Here is a 27,131-nt window from a genome sequence, read left to right on the forward strand (position 1 = left end):
ACCCTGTGATATCACACACTTCCATTCCAACTCCACACCTGTAATCTCAGTTTTATTATTGAATTTTGGGAGCTACTCCACGGCCTCAGGTCAGTGCAGTGTTCTCCTGGGGGTCAGTGCCTGGCAGGACAGAAAGTCTGAAATTCTCAGTAAAACCAGGGTTCCAATACTTTGTTATTTTCCCCCATAAACCCAAGACCTCTGAGGTTTTTTCCTTCCCAGAGAATAATTACCCTGAGAACTTTTGGCCTTCCCTTCAAGGACCTCTGGGGCATGACAGATGAGGTAATTCCTCACAAAAACAATGCTCCTGTATGCTTAAAAAAACCAATTTATAACCAGCCCTTTGTTCTGTGCTGATAAGCAATTAATAATCCCCCACAATATTTATTCCCAATGCCTTCCACTCCAAGGCTTCCCAACCCAAGCTGTTCTGGGGGAGGCCAATGTCAAAGCCAGCCAGCATCACTCCCTGACTCCTGATTAACAATTAACAAGCCCATTATTGATTTGTCATTACTAACAACAGCTTTATGGGCAATTGTTTCCAGCTCCTTCAGCCTCAGAAGAGGCAATTTTTCAACTCTGAGAGTTTGAAAGGCAATAAGCAGCATTTCAGCAAATGTACAGCTCTCCATATCACTTAGAGTTGTCACTGCTGCTATGCAGAGAGCACTTAATTCAGATTTTATTAAGGAAACTTCTGGCTGTGCAATAAAGGAACTGAGGAACACTTTGCTGTGTTAGGTCTGTAGTTTATTTTCTCTGTATCCAATCCCAGCCACAAACTCTGCTGCAGAAAACGAAAATATATTTTCTGACCTTCTAAGTTTTTAGTACCAGAATATAAATCAGTAATTATTTATTGATATATTAATAACACCAACTGATTATGTTTGGCTATAAATGGTGGATCAGCGCTATTTTTATTTTCACCTAATTCCGTTTAGTTCTGATAGTAACAAATGTCTGTCCAACAGTGATTCTGATCTTGATCTCCCCCTAGACAGATCACAGCAGCTCTAGAACAACCCCATCCTCTTCAGAAAACCCTGTGCAGCCTCCAGAACAGCTCTGCATCCTGGAAAATTCTACTGTGATGAGAGATAAGGCACCTGCTTCCTCATCCCAGCTCCATGAGACCCATGCCAGGGGAGAGGGAAAAGGGAATGATGGAATCAGGAATGAAATCAGGAAAATGAGCTCAGCCCCCTTTCCATCCCCAGCCCCCTGAGCTCACCAGGGTTTGACAGTTTTGTCACTGACAAATTGGCCGTGAGGAGCATCAGCACTGGAAGGCAAAAGGGCCAAATACACGGGGGTCTCAGCCCCCTCATCTGGGGACTTGGTGGCCTTGGGACCTGCCATGTCTGTCCTGACCCAGCCAGGGCAGCAGGCGTTGAGGAGGATGTGGTCTCCTTTCCTCTGCTCGTTCAACAGCCGCGCTTGGATCCTGGACAAGACGGTGACCCCGATTTTGGACACCCCATAGGCAGTGTTTGGCCAACCCTCTTTGTCATGGACACTTCTCTTGGTGTCTTCCACGAATTTGGCCATGAGCTGCACCAGCTCATCCTCAGTGATGGTGTCACTGCGGAATTTCTGCTGCAGCTCCTGGCTGCAGCCTCTCAGGGCTGAGCTGCTCACCATGCTGGAGACGTTCACCACCCGACCTGAAGAGAGAAGAAAAACTGATTATTTTCACCCATTTTAAGCTCACACTGAAGTAGGGCTGCTCTCCAGTTCTGGATTCACTCCTCAGGTAAATATCTGTACATTATTTTAGGTGGGCTGTTTTGCAGAGCTCCTGGAAAATCAGATTAACTCAATGTTCTGATTTCTAGTAAGTACCATGAGAGGTAATTTAAGGTGTGAACCTGCAAATCAGATAAACCTCCAGGAAACAATTTCACAATCAGCAGGTACACTCTTACTACAGTAGAAATAATACCTGGAGATTTACAAATTTAAGGCTGTATCTCCCAGCACTTCAGTAAGAGGAACAAGTCAGCTGAATCAGTAAATCACTCATCTCCAAAATTATGTTGCACTGTTTCCCCTTTTTTCTGCTACTTCACAGTCAGTCTGGTGCTGAAATTGGGGATTTAATCTTAAAAGACACAGATATTAATGCTGTTAATGACTTTATTTAAACAGCCATCCTTCACTGTAGTACAAGAGGACTAAACTGCAACTTTGGCACTGTTTCCCCTCTCCCCAAAATTCACACACTCCGTTTATTCCTTCTCCCTCAGGAAATAAAAACCTGCTTTTCATCTAGTTAACTTCTTTTTTCCTTGAAAACCTCAATGTATTCAAATATTAGGAGAGACTACATTTCATTTATAGCAGCAAACACATCACAACACCGCATCTGAAACACTGGTGCAGTGCCTGAGACTGGACAGGATTTCCCATTGAAAAGGGCCAAAATTGAAACAAAACTCTTTCTCCACTTGTCATGTTTCACTTACCATAAGGCTTCATGAGAGGCAGCAATTCCGTGCAAACATTCCTGGTTCCAAAAAAGTTTGTCTTCAGTGTAACCTCAGCTTGGACTGCAAATGGAGTGGTGTCATGGACTGGTCGTAAGAGGTAGGAAGGAAGTGGGGAAAAAAAGAACCAAAAATTAGAATTGTAACACTGAATAGAAGTTACCAAACCCCAAGAGTTTATTTTAGTTGCTGTTTTTAATAGTTAGGAAACAGGCATATGATCACAGACTGGGCAGTTCCTTGTCTCTAAATCCACGGTAATTCAAAAGAGAAATTTTAACAGGTCGTTATTTGATGTGGTTTTTATTGCAAAACATGTTTAATGACCCACACTCATTTGTAAATCACTCACTTGCATTTAAATCTCACACGAAGGCAGAACATGACCCATGGCCAGGATTATGGCAGAGAGAGAACTAAAATCCTGCAGAACCCCAAATCCTGCTTCCATATCCTTCCTTTCCTGTGAGAGAGAATCTCCTTACACCCCAAACCCCACTCATGTGTCTAACAGGGAATGTGGTAACATCTTGAGCTCCCCTGGTTAAAGAAGCTTTATTAGACAACTCTTCCCAGAGAGGCTCATCCAGAAGACAACCACAGCTCCACCATTTAAAACAGGAAGTTTTTGCTGCATTAAGGACTTTGCTGGGCAAACGCAGCACAAAACCAAAATAACAAAGCTTAATGGCAAATCTAATCTTTGACAGATACAGTAACACATAATGCTAAACTAAGAAAGGAGAGCATAAATTCTGGGATGGCAGCAAAAACTTGGTGAGGCAAGAAATAAGCTTGGGTAGAAATACCAATCTGGGAAGCAAAAATTAAAACTATGAGAGAAGCATGACAATAACTTCTAACACAGATATTACACCCTCTGTGCTTGATACTCACAGCAACAGCTCCTTTATCACATCCTAAATTGTGTGATGGCTGACTCAGTTGTTGCCAGCTTGAGGAAAGTCAAGGCTAAACATCTGGAAGTGATATTTTAACTGCTGCTGGAATCTTTCCTGAGCACACCCTGGAGCTCAGACAAATCTATTAAGAGCTGCCTCCCAATAAGCTGATCTTAAGCAATTTTCCTATAGAGTAAGAGTCAGAAGATCATCACTGCACTCCCACTCCATGAGAAGTTCCCTACTCTCTTTCAGCGTGAAGCCATTCCCTCATGGAATGTCCCAATTAGGCCACCCCAAAGCTTCTCCTGTGCAGGGGAACAATCCCAGCTGTGCCAGCCTTTCCTCCCAGCAGAGCTGCTCCATCCCTCTGCTCATCCTGGAGCCTCCTCTGGGCTCTCTGCAGCAGCTCCAGCTCCTCCTGGGCTGGGACAGGGCTGGGGCAGCTCTGCAGGTCTCAGGGCTCTCACCTGAGGGGGCACAGGGACAAAATTTCCTCCCTAAAACCATCAGCCACAATCTGTCTGGAGCAAATTCTGATTCTGGATTTCATACACACAACAAAAATGCATCCTTCCACCTTGAAACTGCTATGTCTTTCTCACTTTCCCTGCCTTTCTGCCCACTGGGAGGAGAAAGGTGTGGGAATCCAGGGCTTCCCTCTGGCTGCCCTGGCAGGTCTGGGACCCTGGCAGGGGTCAGGAACCCCCCTGGACAGAGCCCCCAGAGACACTGGCTGTGATCTCTGTCCATGGAAAAGAGTTTTCAATCTTACAGGGTGAATTACCAGCTCTGAGTGTTTGATATCAGTAATAATTAAGTGTGGCACGGGTGCAAAAGTAAAATTTTAGGATTCTAGATGAGGGGTCCAAAGGGGACAAGATGGAGGAAATTGGGTGTGCCTTGTCCTTTTTCTCCTTCTTCATGCCCTCCATGTTTCACTGTGGTGTTGGCATTTTTCTGTTGGTTCAGGCTGGGGACACACTGTCCAACGTAGGTGACAGATATTGGCACGTTATTGTAAATCCAGCACAGGTAGTTTGTGGTATTTAATGTTTGTACCATCCCACTGAGGGCAGAGCCCCACACGCTGCCCTGCAGGACAGAGCTGCAGCAGGGCAGCAGAACATGTTAGAGAGAAACAGAATAAACAACCTTGAAACAGCACAGACGAATTATGGCTTCTGCTTTGGCAGTGGGGCTGAAAGACAGAGACTTTCTACAATCTTGGAATCATCAATACCCACAGATTCCGACAGAAAGGGTTAAATTCTTGCTCAGCACAGCAGGATTTGAGTGGTTTAGAGGTGACTGAATGGCCTGAAAAAGCTCGGGATAGCAAAGCCCAGCCAGGGACAATAAAGGTGCTTTTTCATCAGCTGGAATCCCTGAGCAGATAATGCACAGACCAGAGCATGGGGGTGGAGAACAAAGAAAATGCAGCTCCCTGAGGCACAGGGAGACATTCCCAAGGGAGATGGGCTCCCATGGCCCTGCTGGAACTCCTGGGCACTGAGGCAATTAACCCAACCCAGCCCACCTGCCCTGTGTGCCTCAACATTTCCATGTGGTGCAAACACAACCGTCCAGGGAATCATGTTCACAGAATAATGGAATTGTCACAGCTGGAAATGCCCTCCCAGCCCATGGAGTCCCAGCTGTGCCCGATGCCCACCTTGTCCCCAGCCCAGAGCACTCAGTGCCACATCCAGGGGACACCTGCAGGGATGGGCACTCCAAAGCTCCCTGGGCAGCCTGAGCACCCTTTCCATGGGGAAATCCCTGCTGCTGTCCAAGCTAGCCCTCCCCTGGCACACTGGTCTCACATCACCCTTAAGATGGGAAGTTTGCCCAAGCAAAAAAGCAGTGGCACAGAAGTGTTGATGCATCTGCAAAAATGTGCCTCCTGTTGACAGAGTGACTAAATTATCTTTTGTCTCCTTAGAAAGGAAAAAATCCAGAAGTTTCTCTCCTCAATTTGGTTAAATGACACCTCACAGGACCTTGGGGACTTCACCTCAAACCTAAGGATACCCAACTGGACAGAAGTCAAAAGGTGCCACCTAGGTAATTAACTAGAAAAAGAAGAGAACAAAGGAAGCAATCTCTTTTGTGAAGTGTTTTAGCAGCAGCAAAACCTCTTGCCCTGGCTTGGGTTTTCTCTGCAAAGAGCTTTGGTATTTTGCCTTTTAATAAATCTTTTCTGTTTCCAACACTGTCTCAGAAGCCATCCTGCTAATCTTAAGCCATCTGAGGTAGCTGAGCTATCTCAGGTGTGTTACCTTTCTCTGAAAGCTTAGAGAGATAAGGAAATCAGAACACAGGACTTCCCCAAGAGAGCACTTCCTACCTTTGAAAGCGATGCCAGCGTTGTTCACCAGCACGTTGATCCCTCCATACTTTTCCTTCAGGAAGTCCCGGAGCGCTCGGATGCTCTGCAGGTCATCAATGTCCAGCTGGTGGAAGAGGGGGTGCAGCCCTTCCTGCTGGAGCTGTGCCACGGCAGCCTGGCCACGGCCGGGATCCCGGGAGGTCAGGTACACATCCCCTGGGAACTGCTTGCACAGGGCTCGCACGATGGCCAAGCCAATCCCTTTGTTGGAGCCTGTCACCACAGCCACCTGCACGCTGGACATTGTCCCCTCCGAACAGGAACTGGCAGCAGCAAAGAAAAGTTCACTCAGACAGACAAAATGGCTGTTTGGAAAGGAATTAGAATCGTGGGATGGTTTGGGTTGGGAGGGTCCTTAAAGATCATCTCATTGCCATGGATACCTTCCACTATCCCAATAGCTCCAAGCCCCATCCAACCTGGCCTTGAATATTTCCAGCAGTGTGGAGCCTCCCCGGACAAGTGTTTTTTCTTTAAAATACTATTTAAAATTCCACCTTGGATTATGTGAATCTACATTCCTGTACAAGCCGTGTAAATTCCTAAGGCAACACGAGGTATTCTCGTGTTCTGAAGAAAGGCCAACCCGTGATGGGTAAAAAGAAGAAAGAAACGTCTCTACTAAAAAATACCAGTGATTAATCTTTAATACTAAATTAACTTTTTGTAGGAGTAAGCTCTTCTGCACTAATAGCTCACAGGAAGCCTTTCCATCTTTTGGGAATATTGAATTAGTTCAGCGAAAACTTCAGGATCAAAACCTGAGCAAGCTGGTTTAGTGCAAGGTATTCTTGTCCATGGCAAGGGTTGCAAGTGGATGATCTTTAAAGTCCAAAACACTATAAAAAAAGGATGGGGTAGCTCTATCTTCCAGGGCCAGGCAGGAGTAATTACAGCCTTTTCGGGGGAAAACAGTAGAGAACAGGCTGCCTACAATGGCTGGTTGTGTAACACACCATCCGAAAACCTGCTTGCTGCTTTTCTAACCGATACAGTGCATTCAAGGAAGCTGCATTTCCCTCATAAAAGCAAGTTTAAACGCTGAGTTTGCCCCTCTTTTGGCATTATTCCACTCCAAGAATCTCCAGAGCGGCGTCCCGGGGCCAGGAGCACCTTTTCCACCTCACCGCGAGTCTCCCTCTCTTCCCCTTCTCTCGTCCCCTCACGGGAGGGAACCGCCATGAACCCCGACACCCTCGGGGGTGAAGGGTCCTGGGGGACACCCAGCACCGCAGCACCCACCTGCAGCACGGCGGGCACCTCTCCCTCGTCCCTCAGCTCCGCACAGCGAGGACAAAACGCGTTATACACAAAAAAAAGCCACTCGTACACAGCGGCGAAGGGAGATGGGGACGCCCCTAAGATGGCGGGGCAGCCCCGCCTCAGGGGCGGGAGAGCGGGCGGGGAGAAGGACCGCGAGGGAATGTCGGTCCTTGGATCCCCTCAGCAGGTGGGTTTGGGACTCTGAGCAGCAATTCCAGCCCGGGAGAGACTCGGGAATCACAGTGTGGCCTGCAGGGGAGGATGCGGTGGTGGTTTCCAGCGGAGTGCGCGGGGCACGGGCGGGTCCCTCAGGACGTTCCCGCTCTCGCAGCGCTGCCGGGGCCGCTTTAGTTCCTCCTGTCCTGGGGGTTTGTGCCGAGCGGTGAATGGGGGTTAGCACAGGATTCCCAGTTCTGGGATGGGATGATAGGGGATGGGATTTGGACTTGGTCATCTCTGAGGCCTTTTCAACCCAAATGGGATGGGATGGAGGGCCGGCCTCTGGAGGAGCCCGAGCGCCTGTGGGGGATCCCGGCTCCTGAGGCCCTCCCCCCTGGCAGGGAAAAGCTGCGATTTGAGCTTCATTTCAGTGCAGTTTTGGCAAAAAGAAGGAGATTAGGGAAAGATTCTTCCCCCAGAGGGTGCTGGCACTGCCCAGGGAATGGGCACGGCCCCGAGGCTGCCAGAGCTGCAGGAGCCTTTGGGCAGCGCTGCCAGGGATGGACAGGGTGGGATTTTTGGGGGTCTGGGCAGGGCAGGGCCGGCACTGGGGGATCCTTGTGGATCTTTCCCAGCTTAGGATATTCATAAATCTGTGAAATATCATCCCATCCCATGGGCAGGGACACCTTCCACTGTCCCAGGCTGCTCCAGCCCCAGTGTCCAGCCTGGCCTTGGGCACTGCCAGGGATCCAGGGGCAGCCACAGCTGCTCTGGGCACCCTGTGCCAGGGCCTGCCCATGCTCATGGTAATAAATTGGACTTTAAATGTTTCTAAATCAGTTATTTTAAACTTTATTTTAAATTCAGGTTGTCTAAAAAAGGCAAAATCTGTTGCTTAATATGAAGAAGAGCAGAGGTCGGACGGGTCGAAACAGAAGAAGAAAACACTTGAAGAGTTTTATGGATGGAGGTATTATCATGCCTGGAAGTTAAATTATAAAATAACCAATTGTTCCTCAAGGTGTCATTTTATTGTTTATGTTTTCAGAAGCCTTTGTGCTTGGAAAATTACATTCATGAATGTTATCTTTTTTTATAGGCAAATATCTGAGCGTTAGTTTACAGTCCCAACCAGAGCATGATGAATTTTATGAGCTCACTTTTCTGCCTAATGGCAAATATTAAATTATTCTAAAATTCCTTGGACATGCTGAATAACTCACACATTTCTGAGACTTCCCAGTGACCAGAGACCCCAAATTTATTTAGTTCAATTCCTTCTCGCTATTCTGTTATGCTTTAAAATGTCCAAAATACAGTTTTTCTGACTATACAGTAAAATATTTATATTTCCTTTATTGTCCAACAGAATGCTCTTTAATAGCAATTTTTTTTTTTTCTGTTTTTAGTCAACTGCAGTCACAAGCTGGAATACATTAAACTTAAGAAGTGGCTAAAAGAGAGAGGCTTTGAAGACAGTAATTTAAGGCCAGCAGAGTTCTGGGGTAATGCTTTAATTATTTTTTGATGTTACAAATTTCTCAGTCTTCTAAGAATTTTAGATTCTTGCAATTCCTTTTGAATTATGCCCCCGTCTGGCATCAGGAAAAAAAACAGTTACTGATCCTCTTCCAAGGATTATTGGAATCTCAATTTAATATGAAACAATAGATATTGGAGGCCTGAAAAAGCCAAAATTTCAAGTGTTAATAACACAGTTTTGGGAATTTAACCTTGTTATAACTTGTTTATCTTTTTATCCCCAAGCAAGTTCAGCAGAGAGCTGAGGTTCACTTAGCAGTCTTTACAGTAAAGATTTATACTTATATTTTTAAATCTTTTTGTAGGTGATATTTTAAACATTTTGTAGTATTAGAGACAGAGCAGAAATAATAGAATGGATCAGAGAAAAATATTTTGACTAGAAATATTTGCACTTTGTTCCTTCTTCAGAGACAGGAAGAGGATTGATGACAACAAAAACACTTCAGGTGAGTGATGTTTTCTAATTTCTGAATTTCTAATGCAGCTTTTCAGTTTTTTTTGACATTTAATGATTTTTGCAACAAGCAAAGCTCAGAAATCCATTGTGATTGTAATTTCTGACTTTTAGACTGTTGCAGCCATAATGTGAAACCACCAGTCCCCACAGTAATTAAATGAGTCTTTACACTTGATTTTTACTGGTTTTGTGTGTAATTTTTCCCCTCCTCTCTCAAAGGCAGGAGATCTGATTATTTCATTGCCTGAGAAGTGTTTGCTCACCACTGGCACTGTCCTCAGCAGCTGCTTGGGAGGACACATTGAGAAGTAAGTGACATGGGGGCTTTTTTATTTTTTAATGGGTTTTTTTTCAGCAGTAATAAGTCTTCTGAAGGGGTGGTGGAGCTTTAAACTGAATATTCTGAGTGGTGCCAGCATTTCAGGGATCTGGAATGCTCAGACAGGGAAAAGTTTTAATAGTGAACATCCCCTTTTAGCTTGGCAGAGCTGGAGCTGTGTCACAGCCTGCTTGGCCCTAAATGCCAATTAGAAATTTCTTTTTTTGGGAATTTGGGAGTCAGCTTCAATAGAAGGAAGATAAAACTGACCTGCAAAGCCAGGGCCTTTGAGAAAATTAGGAACAAATTGGAAATTTAGAAAATTTGGAGCAAAGCCCCATGCTGTGCATTGAATATTTGTGTATCCTAAAAAACCCAACCCAAGGGTGAACCTGAAATTGTAATTAAAACCAGCTTTTATTGCCCCTTTGAAATCAGCCAAAGGACTTGGAGATGAACTACAAAGAAGTTTTAAATAGAAGCAATTTATAACTTCCAGAGAGGTCTGAGAGAGGTGAAACACTGCTGTGCTCTTTTCCCATCTCACCTCTGCGGGTCTGCTGCATTGGTATTTTTAATTTTTATTTTTTATGTCTATTTTAGTTTTAGTTTTATTATTTAATTATATATTTTTAAATTATTCTAATTTTTATTTTTAATTATTTTACTTTTAAATTTATTTTTATTTCTATTTATTTTTTAAATTTAATTTTTATTTCTATTTATTTTTAAATTTTTATTTAAATTTTTATTTTGTTTTTATTTTTATTTTATTTATTTTTTATTTCTGTTATTTTATTTTTATAGTTATTTTTATTTCTAATTTAAAAATTAGTTTTATTTTTAATTTTAATTTAATTTTAATTGTTTTAATTTTTATTCTTATTTATATTTTTAAAATTTTGAATTTTTATTTTTAAATAATTTTATTTTTATATTTATTTTTATTTCTATTTATTTTTTAACTTTTATTTTTAATTTTAATTTTAAATTTTTAATTTTAATTTTTATTTATATTTTTAAATTTTTAATTTTAATTTTAATTTCATATTTTATTTAATTTTATCTTTTTTATTTTTATTTTTTATTATTTTAATTTTTAAAATTTATTTTTGCTTTTATTTTATTTTGCTTTTCCAACAGATGGAAGCCCCCCGTGTCTCCTTTGCTGGCACTGTGCACGTTTTTGATAGCAGAGAAACACGCTGGGCAGAAATCTCCATGGAAACCCTACCTGGATGTTCTCCCCAAGGCTTACACTTGCCCTGCTTGTTTGGAACCCGATGTAATAAATCTTCTCCCAAAACCCTTACAAAAGAAGGCTCAGGAGCAAAAAATGCTGATCCAAGAGCTGTTCCAATCTTCCAGAGCTTTCTTCTCTTCCTTGCAGCCTTTATTTGCTGAGGACACAGGAAACATTTTTAATTTCAGTGCTTTGCAGTGGGCTTGGTGCACTGTAAACACCAGGACAATCTACATGAAACACCCACACAGGGAGTGTTTCTCCCTGGAGCCAGATGTTTATGCACTGGCACCATATTTAGATTTGCTAAACCACAGCCCAAATGTTCAGGTAAGAAGCTCAAAATAGATCAGTAAATTCCTTTATTTTTATAAAGTTCTCTCTGTCAATGCCAGCTGCATTTCTGTGGTGGATGATAAGTGTGGGGAGGGCAGGGAGAGATCTCACAGGGGGGAGAAATGGCTCAGATCCTCAGGAACTGCAGTTCCAGGACACAGGGAATGGCTTCCCACTGCCAGAGGGCAGGGTTAGGTGGGATGTTGGGAAAAAATCCTGTCCTGGCAGGGGTCCCTGTCCTGTCCTGGGAGTCCTGTCCAGGGGCAGGGGCTGGGATGGAATTCCCAGATTCCCCTGGATCCCTGGCAGTGCCCAAGGCCAGGTTGGACACTGGGGCTGGAGCAGCCTGGGACAGTGGGAGGTTTCCTGCCATGGCAGGAGTGGGATGAGATGTTTAAAGTCCCTCCCAACCCAAACATTCAGTGATTCTATAATTTAAATATTTCAGTTGATGCAGGAGACCCTACAGTGGCTGGGGGTGATTTGCATCCAAAACTGGTTTTGGGAAGAGCCACTTATAAAAACATCCCCTTGATTTGCTCCTAAAAGCAAGACAAATTCCTTGTCCTGACACAAATTCCATGGTCCCTGGCTGAAGCCTCAGAGCAGCCTGAGGGGAGTGCAGAGGGAATTTTCACCTTCTGTCAGGCTCTGGGTGCCACCTCTGAGCTGGGGCAGCACAGGAGAGGCCAACCCTGCATGGAACCATCTCTGTTTGCAGATCTGGGGTCTCTCCAAGAAGTCCCCACAATTGAACAAGAATTTCAGTCCTCTGGGGTTTCAAAATTTAAAGATTTGTTTCCTTTTTCACCCTACCAAGGGTAAAAACCTTTTATTTTTCACTCCCTGAAGGTCAAGGCTGGGTTTAATGAGCAGACAAGGAGCTATGAAATTTGGACAGATTCACAATGCAAAAAATACCAGGAAGTTTTGATCTGCTATGGACCTCATGATAATCAGAGGCTGCTGCTGGAATATGGATTTGTTGCCACGGACAACCCTCACAGCAGTGTTTATGTCTCAACAGGTTGGATTTATGGATTGTCTGAGCATTGAAAGGCACAAAAACTGAGAACTGAGTGTGTAAATTCTCAAGGAGTGAAAAAGGGTTTGATATCTCTTTGCATAAATATTAATGTTTTTTTTTTCTTAATTAAAAATAGTTTCTGTTATATTTTTATTTTTAAAAATTGTGATTATTAACAACATCTGTGTAGAGATTCCAGCTGGATGTCTTAGTTTGCACCATTGAGGATTGAAATTCAGACTCCACAAACTGAACTTCCTTGGAGTGTTTCATAACTTAAATTTGAGTCAGAATTTCTGTTACAAGGACACAATCCTGGAGAGTGCTGATAGCTTTTGAGAGTTCTGAAAAGTTCACCAAAATTTAACAGGTTTTGATCTTAGTCCTACATTAAAAATATGGTTGAGATCTTTTTTCAGAATTGATGACTGTGGTTTCTCTTTACATACAATTTATTAAAATATTTAAACTGTACTTTTTGCAGATACTCTCCTCAAATATTTCTCACCACTGGACAAGCAGAGAGAGGCCAAAGTTTCCATTCTAAAGGATCATGATTTCCTAGAGTAAGTTTCTGTAGTTTTTCTTTTTCTGGTGAGATTTTATTAAGTTTTTCTGGGAGTCAGATTTTGCTTCTAGTATCAAAATCCAGCAAAATAATATAATTACTTATTTTTTAGCAAACTTGCTGCTTGGGAGTGATGGAGAAGTTGTAAACACCAGTATCAAAGCTGGAGATCTTGCATGGCTGATGTGTCTCAAGAAGAAAACTCACTCTAAAGCTCAGCTGAACTTCATCTCATCCCTTTGGCTTTGTAGGAACCTGACCTTTGGCTGGGAGGGACCATCCTGGAGACTCCTCACAGCCCTCAAGGTGCTGAGTCTGGCAGCTGATGAATTGTGAGTTGGAGCACCCTGGAGATCCATTTGGTGGATGTGCAGGTGCCTTTGCTTTGATTGCATGGAATCACCAAGGTGGGAAGAGCCCCTCAGGATCACCCAGTGCCACCCCAGCCCCACCAGCATCACCCAAACCCTGTCCCCAAGGCCACATCCAGACTCCTCTGGGACAATTCCAGTGACTCCAAAGCTCCCTGGGCAGCTCATCCCGAGGCCTGACCACTCTGCCAGGGAAATTTTCTTTCCTAATCTCCAACCTGAGCCTCCCCTGGTGCCATTTGAGGCCATTTCCTCTCCCCCTTCCCTGCTCCTCCTGTCAGGAGTTGTGGGGAGTAGTGAGGCCCCCTCCCTGAGCCTCCTTTTCTCCAGGCTGAGCTCCCCCAGCTCCCTCAGCTGCTCCTCACAGGATTTGTTTTCCAGCCCTTTCAATATTTTGTGTTTCCCCTCACTCTTTGCTCTCTGCTGGCTGTGAGTGACACACTGGGACAAATTTTGGATCTCCTGTGTCTGTTTTGTTGACCCAATGTGAGAAGTGAAAAGAAGAAAGGCAGAGAACAGCACTGACTGTAAACTCACTCCCCTATTGCTGCTTTGGTGATTTTTTTTCTTTTATCATTTTCCCTTTCTATTTCAAGCCCCAAATATTCCCTCAAGGTTCAGGTTCCAAGCCTTTTTCCTGTTGATTTGATGAAATTTTAAATGCTCTTAACCTGGCTTGATTTCCTTGAGTCATGTGTTCCACAGGCTGAAATTCCAGGGCCAAGGAAGTTGCTGAAATTCATCTCCAGGGATTTTCAGTGCACTTGGAGCATTTATTCCAAATGGCAAATCTGCCTGAAACATCAGGGGTGGAAAATGATTACCTGCACTTTGCTTGGGATAAATGAATTGAGGGAATAAATTAATGAGAAAAGGCTTGTTCAGAGTTGTTTGTGCTTTGAAGATCCATTGCTGAGTGGAGTAAATTGATCTGAGAACTAAAAATAAATCCCTGGGGTGGGTTATGAGCCCAGGTGAGGGCCAGGGCAGCAGAGCCACGTTTGGCATCCAGCTGGGGAGTGCAGCAAATAATTCTGTATTCTTCAACCATTTGTGTTCCAGTGCCTGCTGGAGGAGGATCCTGCTTGGTGATGTCACTTCAGCCAGGAATGAACAGCAGGCTTTGGGTACAGCAGCAAAAATCTGTCAGTTTTTAATAGAGGAGACCCAGCATGTCCTTCTCCAGGTAAGCTGGAAAAACAAGGGAGCTCAGATTCCTTTCTCTGTCAGAACAATGTCATTTTTTGGGTGAGAATTTTGATGACTTTTCCCTTTCCCTCTTTTTTTTTTTTTTTTTCCTTTTTACTGAGATAGAGTGAAAATTTAATAGAGTAGAAATCTATTCAGATTTAGATAAAATGTGCTACTTTGAGCTTGTTAAATATGTTGTTTAGTTTAGTGACTACAGCCCTAAAAAAACTACCCCAACTAAAGAAAAAAAAATGCAAATTTCCACACTAAAAGATAAAAGATAAAAAAAAACTCCTCAAACTTTGAAACAGACAAGGCAAAGTGACCCAAAAGTTCTTTCTATACTTTCTAACAAAAACTAAGTACAAGTGTAACTAGCTATAAGTGTAATATAAAATCAACAAAATAAATATACATTAACCTATTGTAAAATTCTATACATAGAAAAATTAGGAAAAGTAATAAAAAAAAAAATCAAGAGTTCTCAGAAATACAAATATCCATTAAAGAACAGTAAGTCCCAACATACATCCACAGCACTATAAATAAACATACCCATTCCCTACAAATCTTTATTAGAATTATACAATTTAATTTTTCATCCACATTTCATTACTACTAAAGTTTCTCTTGTGGAATTAAAAAAACCCACTATTTTAACATAATCAATAAAATCCTTACAGATTTCCACAAATTTTCTCATCAGGTCCTATTAAATAATCAAAATTTTGAATAATTTCGTCCCATTTATCTCAACTCCAGATTTCCCAGTTGAAAAGGGACAAAGAGAACCTCAAAACCCACCTGGCTTTGGTGGAAATGCTGCGCTCAGAAGACCTCAAGATCCTTCAGAAATCAGCTGAGATTCTTTGCAACTTGAATTTAGGAACAACTTGAGCCCCCTGGAGCTGTGACAGCTGTAATTGTTCAGGGATTATTGCCAGATTAATACTCTTTTAATGGACCTGAGCAGCAAAGAATAATTTAAAAATTCATCAGGATAATTTTGTTCCTTTCTGACCTTCACACAAAAGGTTCTGCTGAAGTGGAGAGCTCGAGCTCCTTGGTTTGGAGAAAAGAGAATTTTTTAAAAGGGCATTTCAGGGCAGGACCCTTATTTAAGCTGCAGAAACTTCATTTGGAATTGGGATTCTCTTGTGATTATTATCCATGATGTGATTTTAAAAAGTGCTTATTTTTATAAATATATTACTTCATTTTCTACCAGACTTTCTGTTTTATTTTTCTAAAATCCTTTCTGGAGCTGGAACTCCCATTTCTTACATCCTTGAGGTGAATTTACCTTCAGATTTGCCTAAATTATGTTTTTAGGTTACTTGCCACCATATTTTACACTCTAATCAGTCTCATTAAGCCCTGATCAGTTTAGATTTGATATCAGGAATTTTTTTTCATGGAGAGGGTTGTAAAACATTGGAACAGGATACCCCGGGAAGAGTCACCCATCCCTGGGAGTGCCCAAAATCGTGGATGTGGCACTTGAGCACTTGGTTTGATGGTGACCGTGGGTTGATGGTTGGACTTTGAGCTTAAAGTCTTTTCCAGCCTTAAGGATTTTGGGATTTTCTGGCTCTGAAGTGCCTCCAGAGATTCCTTTGGATTTGGGAATGCTGTTCTGCTGTTCTCCTGGTCCTCCTGTGCCTGCCTCAGTCCTGCCCCTCTGACTGTTTGACCTTCCTTTAATAAACCCCTTTTCTTTCTCTAACACCAGCTGTGTTTCTAATTTTACCATTTTATCACAAAATGGTGCCAGAGTTAAAGGAGATAAGGATGTTTGGCTGGTTCATTTCTGTGTTTTTGTTTTTTTTCCTGAGGATGGTTATTTTAAGAACAGCTCCTGTACAATGTGTCTGGCGAGGTGAATAGAGTTTGACAGAAGTTGATTTGCTTTTGTTCCACATTTATTCCAGGTGTTTTGGATATGAGCTCTACTCCTGGAACCCCTACAGACCCTCCAGGGAGGGCAGGAAAGAAGGCAGAGCACAGCAATTTATGTGTATGCATTAAAATACACCTTAAATTTAAATTTCAGCTTAAACTTTTTTGATTCAGCCTAAACTATGTGCAAGACAGGGCTGAGAGCTGAGGTGCCTGAGGAAGCAGCAGCCCTGTTGTCTATAGTTTTACAGATTAAATCAAGATTTGAGAGTGAAAATTCTCCCTCTCAGCCTCTACTTTGAGCTGCAAACAGCGTCTCCTCAGTGATGTGCTGTTAGCATTTCATTCTGGCTCTTTGTTCCTTGAGAAAGGATTGAGCTGGGATCTGACTGGAAAAAAAAAAGAAAAAAAAGCTTGATTTCCCTCTTGGTATAAATTTCCCTTCAGATTCAACCTGCAAATCTGAGCAACAGTGAATAAACTGAGCTTCTGCCCAGGAGTGATACAAACCTGGGCCAGAGCAGGGCAGGGAGTTGGATTCTCTCCCAGTTTGTGCAGTGTTACCCAAAAAATGACATTGAGGGGTTGGAGCTTGGCCAGAGGGAAAAAAAAAACTGGGAAAAGGGCTGGAAAACAAATCCTGGGGGGAGCAGCTGAACTGAGGGGGCTCATCCTGGAGAAAAGGAGGCTCAGGGGGGACCTCACTGCTCCCCACAACTCCTGACAGGAGGGGCAGGGAAAGGAGGAGAGGAAATTGGATATTAGGAAAAAGAATTTCCCTGGCAGAGTGGTCAGGCCTTGGGATGAGCTGCCCAGGGGGGTTTGGAGTTACTGGAATTGTCCCAGAGGAGTTTGGGGACAGGGTTTGGGTGATGCTGGTGGGGCTGGGGTGGCACTGGGTGATCCTGGAGGGCTCTGCCCACCTTGGTGATTATGGGATTCAAGGAGAGCTGAAGTGGGAATTCACTCTGTGGCTGCAGCAAAGACACCCTGGGTTTGTTTAGGTAATAAGAGCCACCAGATTTCATGTGGAAAGAGCACGAGGTAGAAATGGCACACTTGTTTTTTTTTTTATTTTTTAAGATAGGTGTTGATTTAGTGCAGTCACTGAAGTCACTGAAATATTATAAACATGAAACCTCCTGACAAAATCTTTGCCCTGTCAGTTTATGTCAATAAAACATGGATTTCCTTTGATCTCCTGCAGAAAGTGGCTCCAGTGAGAGTTTTCTCCTGTAATGTGTGGAGCTCATCCATCACTGCCCAGTGCCCTCAGGCCTGTCTGGCTTGGGACAAGATAAGGGAGTATCAACTTCACAGCCTGATAATTAAAGCTTTTAAATAAGCTATGAAAGCACTGCCAAGATGACATTCCCAAAGAAAGAGCTTCTAAAAAAATTGTTTTTTGTCCAAAAAGTGCCACACTTGGTCAGAATTTGAAATGTTTGTTTGCAGTCAGTGATTCGAGCGATGGATTTCATGTTCTCTGGGACACTGGGAAATATCCCCCCCAAAAAACTTTATGGATTTCTTTAAACAGTAACAGGATCAGGTTTCTCAGAGAAGCTGTGGCTGCCCCTGGATCCCTGGAAGTGTCCCAGGCCAGGCTGGATGGGACTGGGAGTAACCTGGCAGGTGTTGAAATAATTTGTAATGTCCCTCCCAACCCAAACCATTCCAGAAATGGAAATTAGAACTTACATTTCCAGCTCATTTCACTGTATGTTCTAGTGGATATCTATAATCCCAGAATTCAGGTTTAGAAAGCAGTGCAGTGAAGGGTATTCAGGGGAAATACAAAGATAATCAATCCCAAAACAATTGTACAAAAGGTAAAACCAATGCAATCTCTGTGCTGTCCACTAGATGATGCAGCTGTACTGCAGAGAAATTAGGAATTACAGTAGATCCACATCCAGTTATTATCCTATTTACTGTATTATATTTTTAACAATTAAAAGCATTGTCTTCAGTGGTACACCAGAACTGTATTTAGATAAATAGTTCAAAATGTAATTTTCTTTCTGCTCTGAAGTGAAACATGAAGGTTTGTGGTCTTTTATCTTAGTTTTATTGGAAATTCACTTTGTTGTTCCTCTCACAAGTTTCTTCATGGTATTCCTCTTGGAACTGTCACCCAAGACAGAGTTCAAATCATTGCCTGGACGATCTTGAAGGTTTTTTCCAAACTTAATGATTCCATGAATTCCACTCTGATGGTTTAATTTGTGGGATTGCAGTGGAGAAATGTCTGTTCCTGTGTTTTATTCCTTCAGAATTAGGGGCCTGATGGATCTTTGGCACAGATCCCTCTCAATAATTTCCTTGGATGGAGCAGACTGAAACATTTGAAGTTTAATATAGTGTGTATGCAAGGTTCATATAGTGTGTATACAAAATAAGTTTATTCCAATAAGTATAGTGTGTTAAAACGTAAGTTTATATAAATTTATTTAAAGTTGATATAATGAATTAAATATAATATTATTATATTAATTATCTATAATTATAATACCATAATTAAGTTTATATACATTATTATAATGACAATATTAGTAATAGCATTAGTAATTAGTATTAGTATAGTATCAGTAATAGTATTAGTAATAGCATTAGTAATACGATAATATAATATTATTTTATTTATTATATACAATTATAATATAATATAATAATTATTTTTATATACATTAATTATTATAGTGACAATATTAGTAATAGTGCCTTGTGTACTTCACTGTACACAACAATCAATAAAGAATAAACTTATAGTGTATTGTAATTAATAAATAGTTGGCTTCTGATTGTGATGGCATGAATGATAACATCTGTATTGTTTCACCCTTCTCAGGAGACTGAAAATAAAATAAAAGTTCTTAAAATGCCTCTCAGTTACCCCATCTCTGGGTCAGAAAAAGGCTCAGTACAACAGAATTTCAGGGAATTTGTGTGTCCTTCCTATGAAATAATCTCTCCATGGACAGGGATGGAATTTTGGGGAATTTGGGTGTCCCAGGGATGGAATCTCAGGGAATTTGGATGTTCTTCTCACGAGATGAGCTCTGCAAGGACAGAGATGCTTGGTGGGGCTGGTCTGGCCTGCAGAGGATGTTGGAGAGGGATAATGAGGGACCTTTTGGCATTTTTTGGCAATGCTGGAGCCTTTTGGTTGTACTGGTCCACCTGGGTGTGTCACTGCTCCTTGCACAGGTGGATATGGACACAGATCCCAGGTGGGAAATCTCTCATTTCCCATTCCAGGTTTCTGTTGTATCAGTGTGTCCCAGAATTCCAGAATTTTTTGAGTTGGAAGGAGCCTTGAAGCCCATCCAGTTCCACTCCTGGCAAGGGCAGGAACACCCTCCACTGGAAAAATCAGTCAGGGAGTTGTGGAGAGCAAGAAAAAAAAAGGAAGAGAGAAACTGCACTGAAAAAACGGAATGGTTAAACATTCCTAATTTCCAAATAAAATGTTTTGGTTAGAGAAAATGGGCAGAGAATTGTGAAAAAAAGGAACCCTAGACCCCTGCAAAATGAAACAGCGTGAAAAATGTTCTTAATGCACCCAAATTCTCTGGAGCTTCCCCACTGGTTCAAGATTTGGATCTAAGTCAACAACAAAATGCGACTGTTGAGTGTCAAGGAGGGGGAAACGGGAGCGTTCCTTGGATAATTCACAAAGCAGCTGCTGCTGTTGGGTTGTGTTACTTACAAAAAGATGCTGCTCCCCTTGGGAGGAAGAGACAAATTTCTGCTAATTTGGTGTTCTAGGGGCAGCAGAGTTGTGATGCTTTGTGGGCCCAGCAGACAGCAAAGAGGACACAGGACTGAGACAAACACTCCTGACAGCTGAGATAAAAATGTGCAGCTAAATGGACCCAAATGCTCTGTCTAAAAGGAGAAAAGTCAAGAGAGAACTAACAGTGAGTTACTTCAATCATTCTTTAAACACAGTTGGAGGGCCTGAGTTATTTTTACCTGTCTTGAAGCTCTCCATGATTAATAAATAATTTAAAAACACGCAATATCCTGGTTCTTAGTGGTCGCAGCTGATTCGTAAATCAAATGCTGGTGGCAGAAAGCTCCAGCCCCTTTTGCCCTCTGCCCACTTCAGCACTGGGGAATCATTCCCTCCATTAACGCCCTGAAATTGCTGAGGAATGATGTGGAACAGAAGTCCCAGCAACTCCCACTTTGTTTATAACCCAGAAACTCTCTGGCTGCTTAACAGAACATGAAAACCAGTTCCTTTCCAATTCTTGTCAAACAAACTTCACCTCCCCGCTCGCGTCCCGCGGGATTTGTCACCGGCAGGAAGCGCGAGCCCAACCCTGTGAGTACAGAACTTCCAGTCACTTCAGAGCGAGGAAAAGAACCCTTTCATCATGTTCAGTTTTCTCCACTGCTTTATTTCACTTAAAACATCACTCACTACCAAATGGTCTTTGTCAGGAGTAATTGGCAAGCGCTGGAGGCGCTTTTTGAGGCCGTCTGGATGGAAAATCTCAAAGCTGTTGTCTGCACTGAAAGAAAATATTGCATTTGATCTTTTTATGATTCCTGCAGACATGATGTATGTCTGCATTCCTCAGCCTGAGGAATTCTCCCTGTTTGGGTTTCTCTGCCTTTCAGTGACAGGAAGTAGCACTTCACCCTCATTTTGCAGTATTGTCTGGGAATTAACCACAACATAACAGTAATGTACATTTTCTTTTTGTGCTTCACAGAGGTCGGTTTTTATTAGCCATTTATTGTGGTTTTCTCGTTGGCAAGTGGCAGATTGTCTCAGTGATAGTTGTGGCTATTGCATTTCAGCTGGGTTTGTATTTAAACGTGGATTTCTTCTGATGGCTCCTGCTCTGAGATTCCCGTGCCATAAATCAGCTTTTCCCTACTGCAGATGTACAAATGTGGCACTGCCCTGGTCACCTCTACCCCTGAGATTTTTGGTCACCCAGATAAAGGACAAGACAGGAGGGTACATTAACCCTGTGGATCACAACTGCAGAGCTGGCACGGAATTGTGGAATCATGGAATGGTTTGGACTGGAAGGAACCTCAAAGCCCATCCAGTGCCATGGGCAGGGACACCTCCCACTGTCCCAGGCTGCTCCAAGCCCCATGTCCAACCTGGCCTTGGGCACTTCCAGCAGCCACAGCTGCTCTGGGAATTCCATCCCAGCTCCTCCTCACCCTCATGGGAAAGAATTCCTTCCCAATCTCCCATCCAGCCCTGCCCTCTGGCAGTGGGAGCCATTCCCTGTCCCTCCATCCTTGTCCCCAGTCCCTCTGCAGCTCTCCTGGAGCCCCTTCAGGCCCTGGCAGGGCTCTGAGCTCTCCCTGGAGCCCTCTTTTCTCCTGACTCTTGGGAATGGCACAGAATCATCAAAGTGGAAGAGCCCTCCAGGACCACCCAGTGCCACCCCAGCCCCACCAGCATCACCCAAACCCTGTCCCCAAGGCCACATCCAGACTCCTCTGGGACAATTCCAGTGACTCCAAAGCTCCCTGGGCAGCTCATCCCAAGGCCTGACCACTCTGCCAGGGAAATTTTCTTTCCCAGTCTCCAACCTGAGCCTCTCCTGGTGCCATTTGAGGCCGTTTCCTCTCCTCCTTTCCCTTGGGACATAGCAAGAGACACCAAACCCCATCTCAGTGGATCTGGCCAATTCAGACCCCTTGGAAAAGGGAATTTATTAATTTTTCTGCCTATGGAACACCTTGGTGCAATAACACACAGTGCAGAATTCAACAATATGAGAGTTTTTAAAATTTTTTTATGGCTGTTGGGCCACATCTGCCATGACTCTGTTGATTGTCACTTTTTCACAGTTCCCAAATTAATTCCACATCAGAGACTGCTAAGCCAATGGCACAATTAGTGAACAAAACCATGTGAGATTGTGGGGAAAATTAAAGGCAAACTCTGACAGTCAAAAGTTTTGTGGGGCCTGTTTAGTGATTATCCTCCAGCAGTTACTGATGTTTTCTTGTAAATCTTATTAAGAGTATTCAGGGATGTTTTCCTTTATTTATGTCACCAATCAGCAGAACATTAAGTGCACAATAACCCCTTTGTTTTTCTCCCTTCTGCTGACATGAGGAGCTGAGAACTCGGTGATGTGTCTGAGAAATGATCAGGATTTTATTAAAAAAGTGTTTCCACCAGAGGGAATGCCAGACCCCACAGAGTGTCACTTTATTCTGACTTTGTGCAGGGCTGTGTGGTCAGAGAAAAGGCAAGAGAAACTCAGACAACCATGGAGATGTTGGAGCATCCAGCAGACCAGAGAATCCCAGAATCTCAGATGTTGGGAAAGATTTCCAAGGTCATTGAGTCCCAGCTGGGCCCCATGCCCACCTTGTCCCCAGCCCAGAGCACTCAGTGCCACCTCCAGGGGACACCTGCAGGGATGGGCACTCCAAAGCTCCCTGGGCAGCCCCTGCCAGGGCCTGAGCTCCCTTTCCATGGGGAAATTGCTGCTGCTGTCCCAGCTGAGCCTGCCCTGGCCCAGCCTGAGGCCGTTCCCTCTCCTCCTGTCCCTGTTCCCTGGAGCAGAGCCCGACCCCCCGGCTGTCCCCTCCTGGCAGGAGCTGTGCAGAGCCACAAGGTCCCCCCTGAGCTTCCTTTTCTCCAGGCTCAGCCCCTTCCCAGCTCCCTCAGGAATTCTCCAGCCCCTTCCCAGCTCCGTTCCCTGCCCTGGACACGCTCCAGCCCCTCCAGGTCTCTCCTGCAGGACCAGAACTGGGCACAGGAGACAAATCTGAACCAGCCATGGGTTCTGAGAGCCCTTTTGTGGCTGACTCCACCTTGAGAATATATTCCTTGCAATAGTTGAGCTTGAAGGTGATGAAAGCCTCATTTGCTCAACAAAATTCCACATCCAAACATGAGTGGCACAATTTCCTAGTTTGAGGTGAAATTAGGTTTTCCTGTTGTTATTTTGGTTTCCTGAAGCAGTGAGAGCAGTGACGACCTTAGGCCCACACCCACTTGAGCTGCAGGAGGGCAAATCCTGACAGCAGAGATGAAACCACAGCTCCTGCAGACCTGGTGGCTTCTCCCTTTTATTGCTACACCCCTGAGCCTCCTTTTCTCCAGGCTCAGCCCCTTCCCAGCTCCCTCAGGAATTCTCCAGCCCCTTCCCAGCTCCGTTCCCTGCCCTGGACACGCTCCAGCCCCTCCAGGTCTCTCCTGCAGGACCAGAACTGGGCACAGCCCTCGAGGGGCCTCTCAGAGCCAGCCCAGAGGGACAATCCCTGCCCTGCTCCTGCTGGACACACAATTCCTCATCCAGCCCAGCTGCCAGCGGCCTCTTGTCCCCCTGGGCACCCCTGGGCTCGTGTCCAGCCCCTGTCACAGCACCCCCAGGGCCTTTTCCAGCTCTCCAGCCCCTCTGCCCAGCCTGGAGCTCCCTGGGGTTGTGGTGGCCTCATCCCATGGATCCAGCCTGTCCTGGTCCATCCCAGAGGCCCTGGCCATATTCCAGCTTTTCTTCAGGAGAGGATTTACCCCATTACTGATTTATTCTCTACCTGAGCCACTCTGAAGTTCACTGGCAAATTTAATTTGGGGATTTGGCTGCCTGCAGGGTACAGGTGTCACCTTGGGACAGTTGGGTTGTGGTGGGTGGAAATGCTGGTTCAGTGCTCAGCAAGAACCAAAACGGAATGAACAGAGCATTTTTTGGCCTTTATAACTCATGGATATACATCCTTTAAGACAGGAATAATAGAATAGAATAGAATAGAATAGAATAGAATAGAATAGAATAGAATAGAATAGAATAGAATAGAATAGAATAGAATAGAATAGAATATGGTTGATATAATAGAATAAATAAATATAAATACGAGATATAAAGAAATATAAATACATGATTAATATAAAAAATATAAATACATGATAAATAAATATAAATACATGATGATAATATAGGAATAGAATAGAATATAGTATGATATAATATAATAAATAAATAAATATAAATATGAAATATAAATAAATATAAATACATGATGAATGTAAAGAATAATATAATGTAATACAATTATATTGTATCATGTAATATAATATATAATATAATATAATATAACATAACATAACATAATATAACATAATTAATATAACATAATATAATATAATATAATGTAATGTAATGTAATATAATATAATGTAATGTAATGTAATGTAATGTAATGTAATGTAATGTAATGTAATGTAATGTAATGTAATATAATATAATATAATATAATATAATATAATATAATATAATATAATATAATATAATATAATATAATATAATATAATATAATATAATATAATATAATATAACATAAATAACACACACTGCTTTGGGCATCACTTCTCGAATCCAGCAGAACTAAAGAAAAGAGCAGAGACTGAAGTGATCCCTGCAGAAATTAAGATTAAAGACAGACATTCCCTTAAGTTTGGGAAAATGGAGAAATGGGGTAGGAAAGGGTCATGATGGGCACCCATAAAATCCTGAATAGCACGGAGAAGGCAGAGAGGGAAAGCTGAAATCTTCTTTCCCAAAACACAAGCAGTAGGGGGTGCCTGGTGGGATTATAAAGCCAAAAAACAAAAGGAAAGAGCTTTTCCCAGCAGTGTGGAATCGGTTCGTGGAGCTTTATTGCCTCAAGATGTCCTGGAGGCCAAAAGGAGAAACTTTTTCCAAAAAGGGTCGGGACAAGGACAGCGCCAATGGTCTGGATGCAAACTGGGCCAAGAGCATGGCTTTGTTCTCTGTTTTAGGCTTTTCCCTGGAGCCTGTGTGCTGGCTGGAGCCTGGCATGGATTCTCTCCGTTCCCACACGGAATTGCTGTTCCTCTCTCTGTTTTGGGAAGCTGCCAAGCGATGGTTTCCTCAGCCCTGATGCTTCTGCCGCTCGCTCCCTTCGAGTTCTGTCCCCACCAAAGGTGTGTGACGTGTCTGGCAGCCACAAATCGGTCACTGGGTGGGATTTCCACTTCCTGAACATGAGAGAGAAGCATGGAGTGGTTTGGGTAGAAAGGGACATTAAAATCATCTCATTGCCATGGGCAGGGACACCTGCCACTGTCCCAGGCTGCTCCAAGCCTTGTCCAGCCCGGCCTTGGACTCTTCCAGGGAGGGGATATGTGGCAGCACATTTCTCTCTCCCTCTCAAGATTTTTCATAGAGGAGCACAGAGAGAAATGAAAGAGAAAACAATTTCTATTTCTGCTCCTTGTTTTTCCCATGTGGAATGTGTTTGGAGAATTGTTTCCCTGGGGTGTTGCTTGGTTGGGTTCTGGTGAGGATTGTTTGAGCTGATGGCCAATCCAACCCACCTGGGGCTGGACTCAGAGAGGGTCACAAGTTGTGCTAAAGTAGTATGTAGTTTTAGTATCTTCCTTTTATATAGTATATTAATGTATTTTAGCATAGTTATAATAAAGAAATCATTCAGCCTTCTGAATTGAGTCAGACATCAGCATTTCTTCCCATTGGGTTCACCTGCATTTACAATAGGGATATCCACAATTTCTCTGGGAATCCCGTGCCAGGGCCTCCCCACCCTCGCAGGGAGTTGCCCTGTACAAATCCCTGGGTCTGCTCTAAACTCTCTGACTTTATGACTTAAGGCCAGGCTTAAAAACTGCTCAACACTTTTATTATTTCAGTCTTAAGGAGCCTTTCTTGGGTAAATCCTTGCTGGGTTTGCAAATTTGACTTAGTCATGAGGAGTTTTGAAGGGAAAAGGACTGGCACTGTGTCCCACTCCTTCAACTGCACATAATTTAAAATTTAATAGGGTTTGAAAGAAAATCATGACCTGTTTAGTGGATTTCAGTGGCATTTTGGGACCTTAAGATCCCAGTCATCCATCTCAAAACCAAGTGCTGTTTTATTTCTCCCTTATAATCCTCCAGATGTGGCTCAGTGTGCATCATACACAGATTTTTTTATTCCTTAATTTAGTTTTGTTTTTTTTTTTAAAGAGTAAAGGCTAATGAATATTTGGGTTAAAATTCTTGGTGTGCACGGCTTGGATTTGGTGCTTCACCACTTATCTGCAGCCAAAAATATTTTTAAGAAGCTCTTGTAAGGCTTGCAGGAAATGTACGTGAGCTTTAAATGTCAGCTCTGGAGGGAGTTGAGAAATATTGCAATTGTTTTTGGGTTTGGACTTGTGTGATTCATGACGTGAATGGGGGTTTGTGCCTTTTCCTGCTCTTCTCAGGATCCTTTTGCAATTTCTCTGAAATAAAATTCTCCTCTTTGTGCTGTCCTGGTGTTGTTTTAAGGCAAAACCAAATCATCAAATATGGGATTGTAACTGGGGTGACAGAGAGGGAGCTGAGCAGGGAATAAGATCAGAAAAGTTGATTTTCCCCAGGTTTTTCATGAGGAATTCACTGTGAGAATTGCAGCAAAGCCAGAACAGGGTCCTCTGGATGCTCTTATGGCTGTAAGGAGATCCCAAAATCAATGGGAGGATCTTTCAGCAGCATCCAGTGCCATCATCATCATCATCATCATCATCATCATCATCATCATCACCCCAAACCCTGTCCCCAAGGGCCACATCCAAACACCTCTGGAACACTCCCAGGGACAGTGACTCCACTGATGCCTTTTGAAGGCTGAGCTGGAGCAGAGGTTTGACAGAGCTACAGAATAAATTCGGGATTTATTAAAGGATCTCCTCCATGGATCCACCTTGGGCAGCACCAGAGCCCAGCCAGGGCTGCACCCAAATGACCCAAAATGGCCCCAAAATGCACGAGCGCTCCCGGGGGCTCTCCCTGGGATCAGTTCTGCTCCATTGGCACCTTGGAGTTCATTGTCCCATTCCAGCTTTAGCCCAGGCAGTCCCACCCTGCTTGTTTTTCTCTCTCCAGCCCACGCTGTTTGTGCTCCTGGGCTGAGATTTGGATCATTTGTCCTTGGTGCCCAGCTGGAGCAGGAATT

At 43.3% G+C, this 27,131-nt stretch overlaps 2 protein-coding genes across 9 annotated transcripts; one reads left to right on the forward strand and one right to left on the reverse strand.

Annotated features, from left to right (window-relative positions):
• Positions 1–734: 734 nt before the first annotated feature.
• Positions 735–7,173, reverse strand: LOC100222525 (carbonyl reductase [NADPH] 1). The gene is made up of 4 exons (XM_002187549.6): positions 7,032–7,173; positions 5,748–6,052; positions 2,475–2,582; positions 735–1,673 (listed from the first exon to the last, which is right to left on the reverse strand). Exons 2-4 carry the CDS (start codon positions 6,031–6,033, stop codon positions 1,237–1,239), a joined length of 831 nt encoding a protein of 276 aa, XP_002187585.2. The 5' UTR covers positions 6,034–6,052; positions 7,032–7,173; the 3' UTR covers positions 735–1,236.
• On the forward strand, positions 7,169–20,141 carry SETD4 (SET domain containing 4). 8 transcript variants are annotated; one of them, XM_002188590.7, is made up of 11 exons: positions 7,169–7,239; positions 8,082–8,184; positions 8,624–8,719; positions 9,168–9,205; positions 9,436–9,524; positions 10,679–11,108; positions 11,967–12,141; positions 12,626–12,707; positions 12,961–13,041; positions 14,143–14,266; positions 15,034–15,303. In XM_002188590.7, the coding sequence occupies exons 2-11, from the start codon at positions 8,115–8,117 to the stop codon at positions 15,166–15,168; spliced, it is 1,320 nt and encodes a 439-aa protein (XP_002188626.5). In that variant the 5' UTR covers positions 7,169–7,239; positions 8,082–8,114; the 3' UTR covers positions 15,169–15,303. The 8 variants fall into 8 exon arrangements, with proteins under 8 accessions (XP_002188626.5, XP_030140272.4, XP_072792081.1 ...); XM_030284412.4 differs by lacking the exons at positions 7,169–7,239; positions 15,034–15,303 and adding an exon at positions 19,942–20,141 and having other exon boundaries at positions 7,981–8,184; XM_072935980.1 differs by lacking the exons at positions 7,169–7,239; positions 15,034–15,303 and adding an exon at positions 18,276–19,056 and having other exon boundaries at positions 7,981–8,184.
• Positions 20,142–27,131: the final 6,990 nt, after the last annotated feature.

This window comes from Taeniopygia guttata, chromosome 1, assembly GCF_048771995.1.
Source record: "Taeniopygia guttata chromosome 1, bTaeGut7.mat, whole genome shotgun sequence".
In the NCBI taxonomy this organism is placed as follows: domain Eukaryota; kingdom Metazoa; phylum Chordata; class Aves; order Passeriformes; family Estrildidae; genus Taeniopygia; species Taeniopygia guttata.

What these genes read in the sequence shown, in the direction of transcription:
- LOC100222525 (XM_002187549.6), bottom strand. Translation starts at nt 6,033, where the DNA reads ATGTCCAGCGTGCAGGTGGCTGTGGTGACAGGCTCCAACAAAGGGATT. An exon ending in CGCTGGCATCGCTTTCAAAG is followed by an intron (nt 2,583 to 5,747) that starts GTAGGAAGTGCT and finishes TCTTACGACCAG; the next exon opens with TCCATGACACCACTCCATTT. An exon ending in GCCTCTCATGAAGCCTTATG is followed by an intron (nt 1,674 to 2,474) that starts GTAAGTGAAACA and finishes TTCTCTCTTCAG; the next exon opens with GTCGGGTGGTGAACGTCTCC.
- SETD4 (XM_002188590.7), top strand. Translation starts at nt 8,115, where the DNA reads ATGAAGAAGAGCAGAGGTCGGACGGGTCGAAACAGAAGAAGAAAACAC. An exon ending in GAAGAGTTTTATGGATGGAG is followed by an intron (nt 8,185 to 8,623) that starts GTATTATCATGC and finishes TTCTGTTTTTAG; the next exon opens with TCAACTGCAGTCACAAGCTG. An exon ending in TTGGGAGGACACATTGAGAA is followed by an intron (nt 9,525 to 10,678) that starts GTAAGTGACATG and finishes CTTTTCCAACAG; the next exon opens with ATGGAAGCCCCCCGTGTCTC.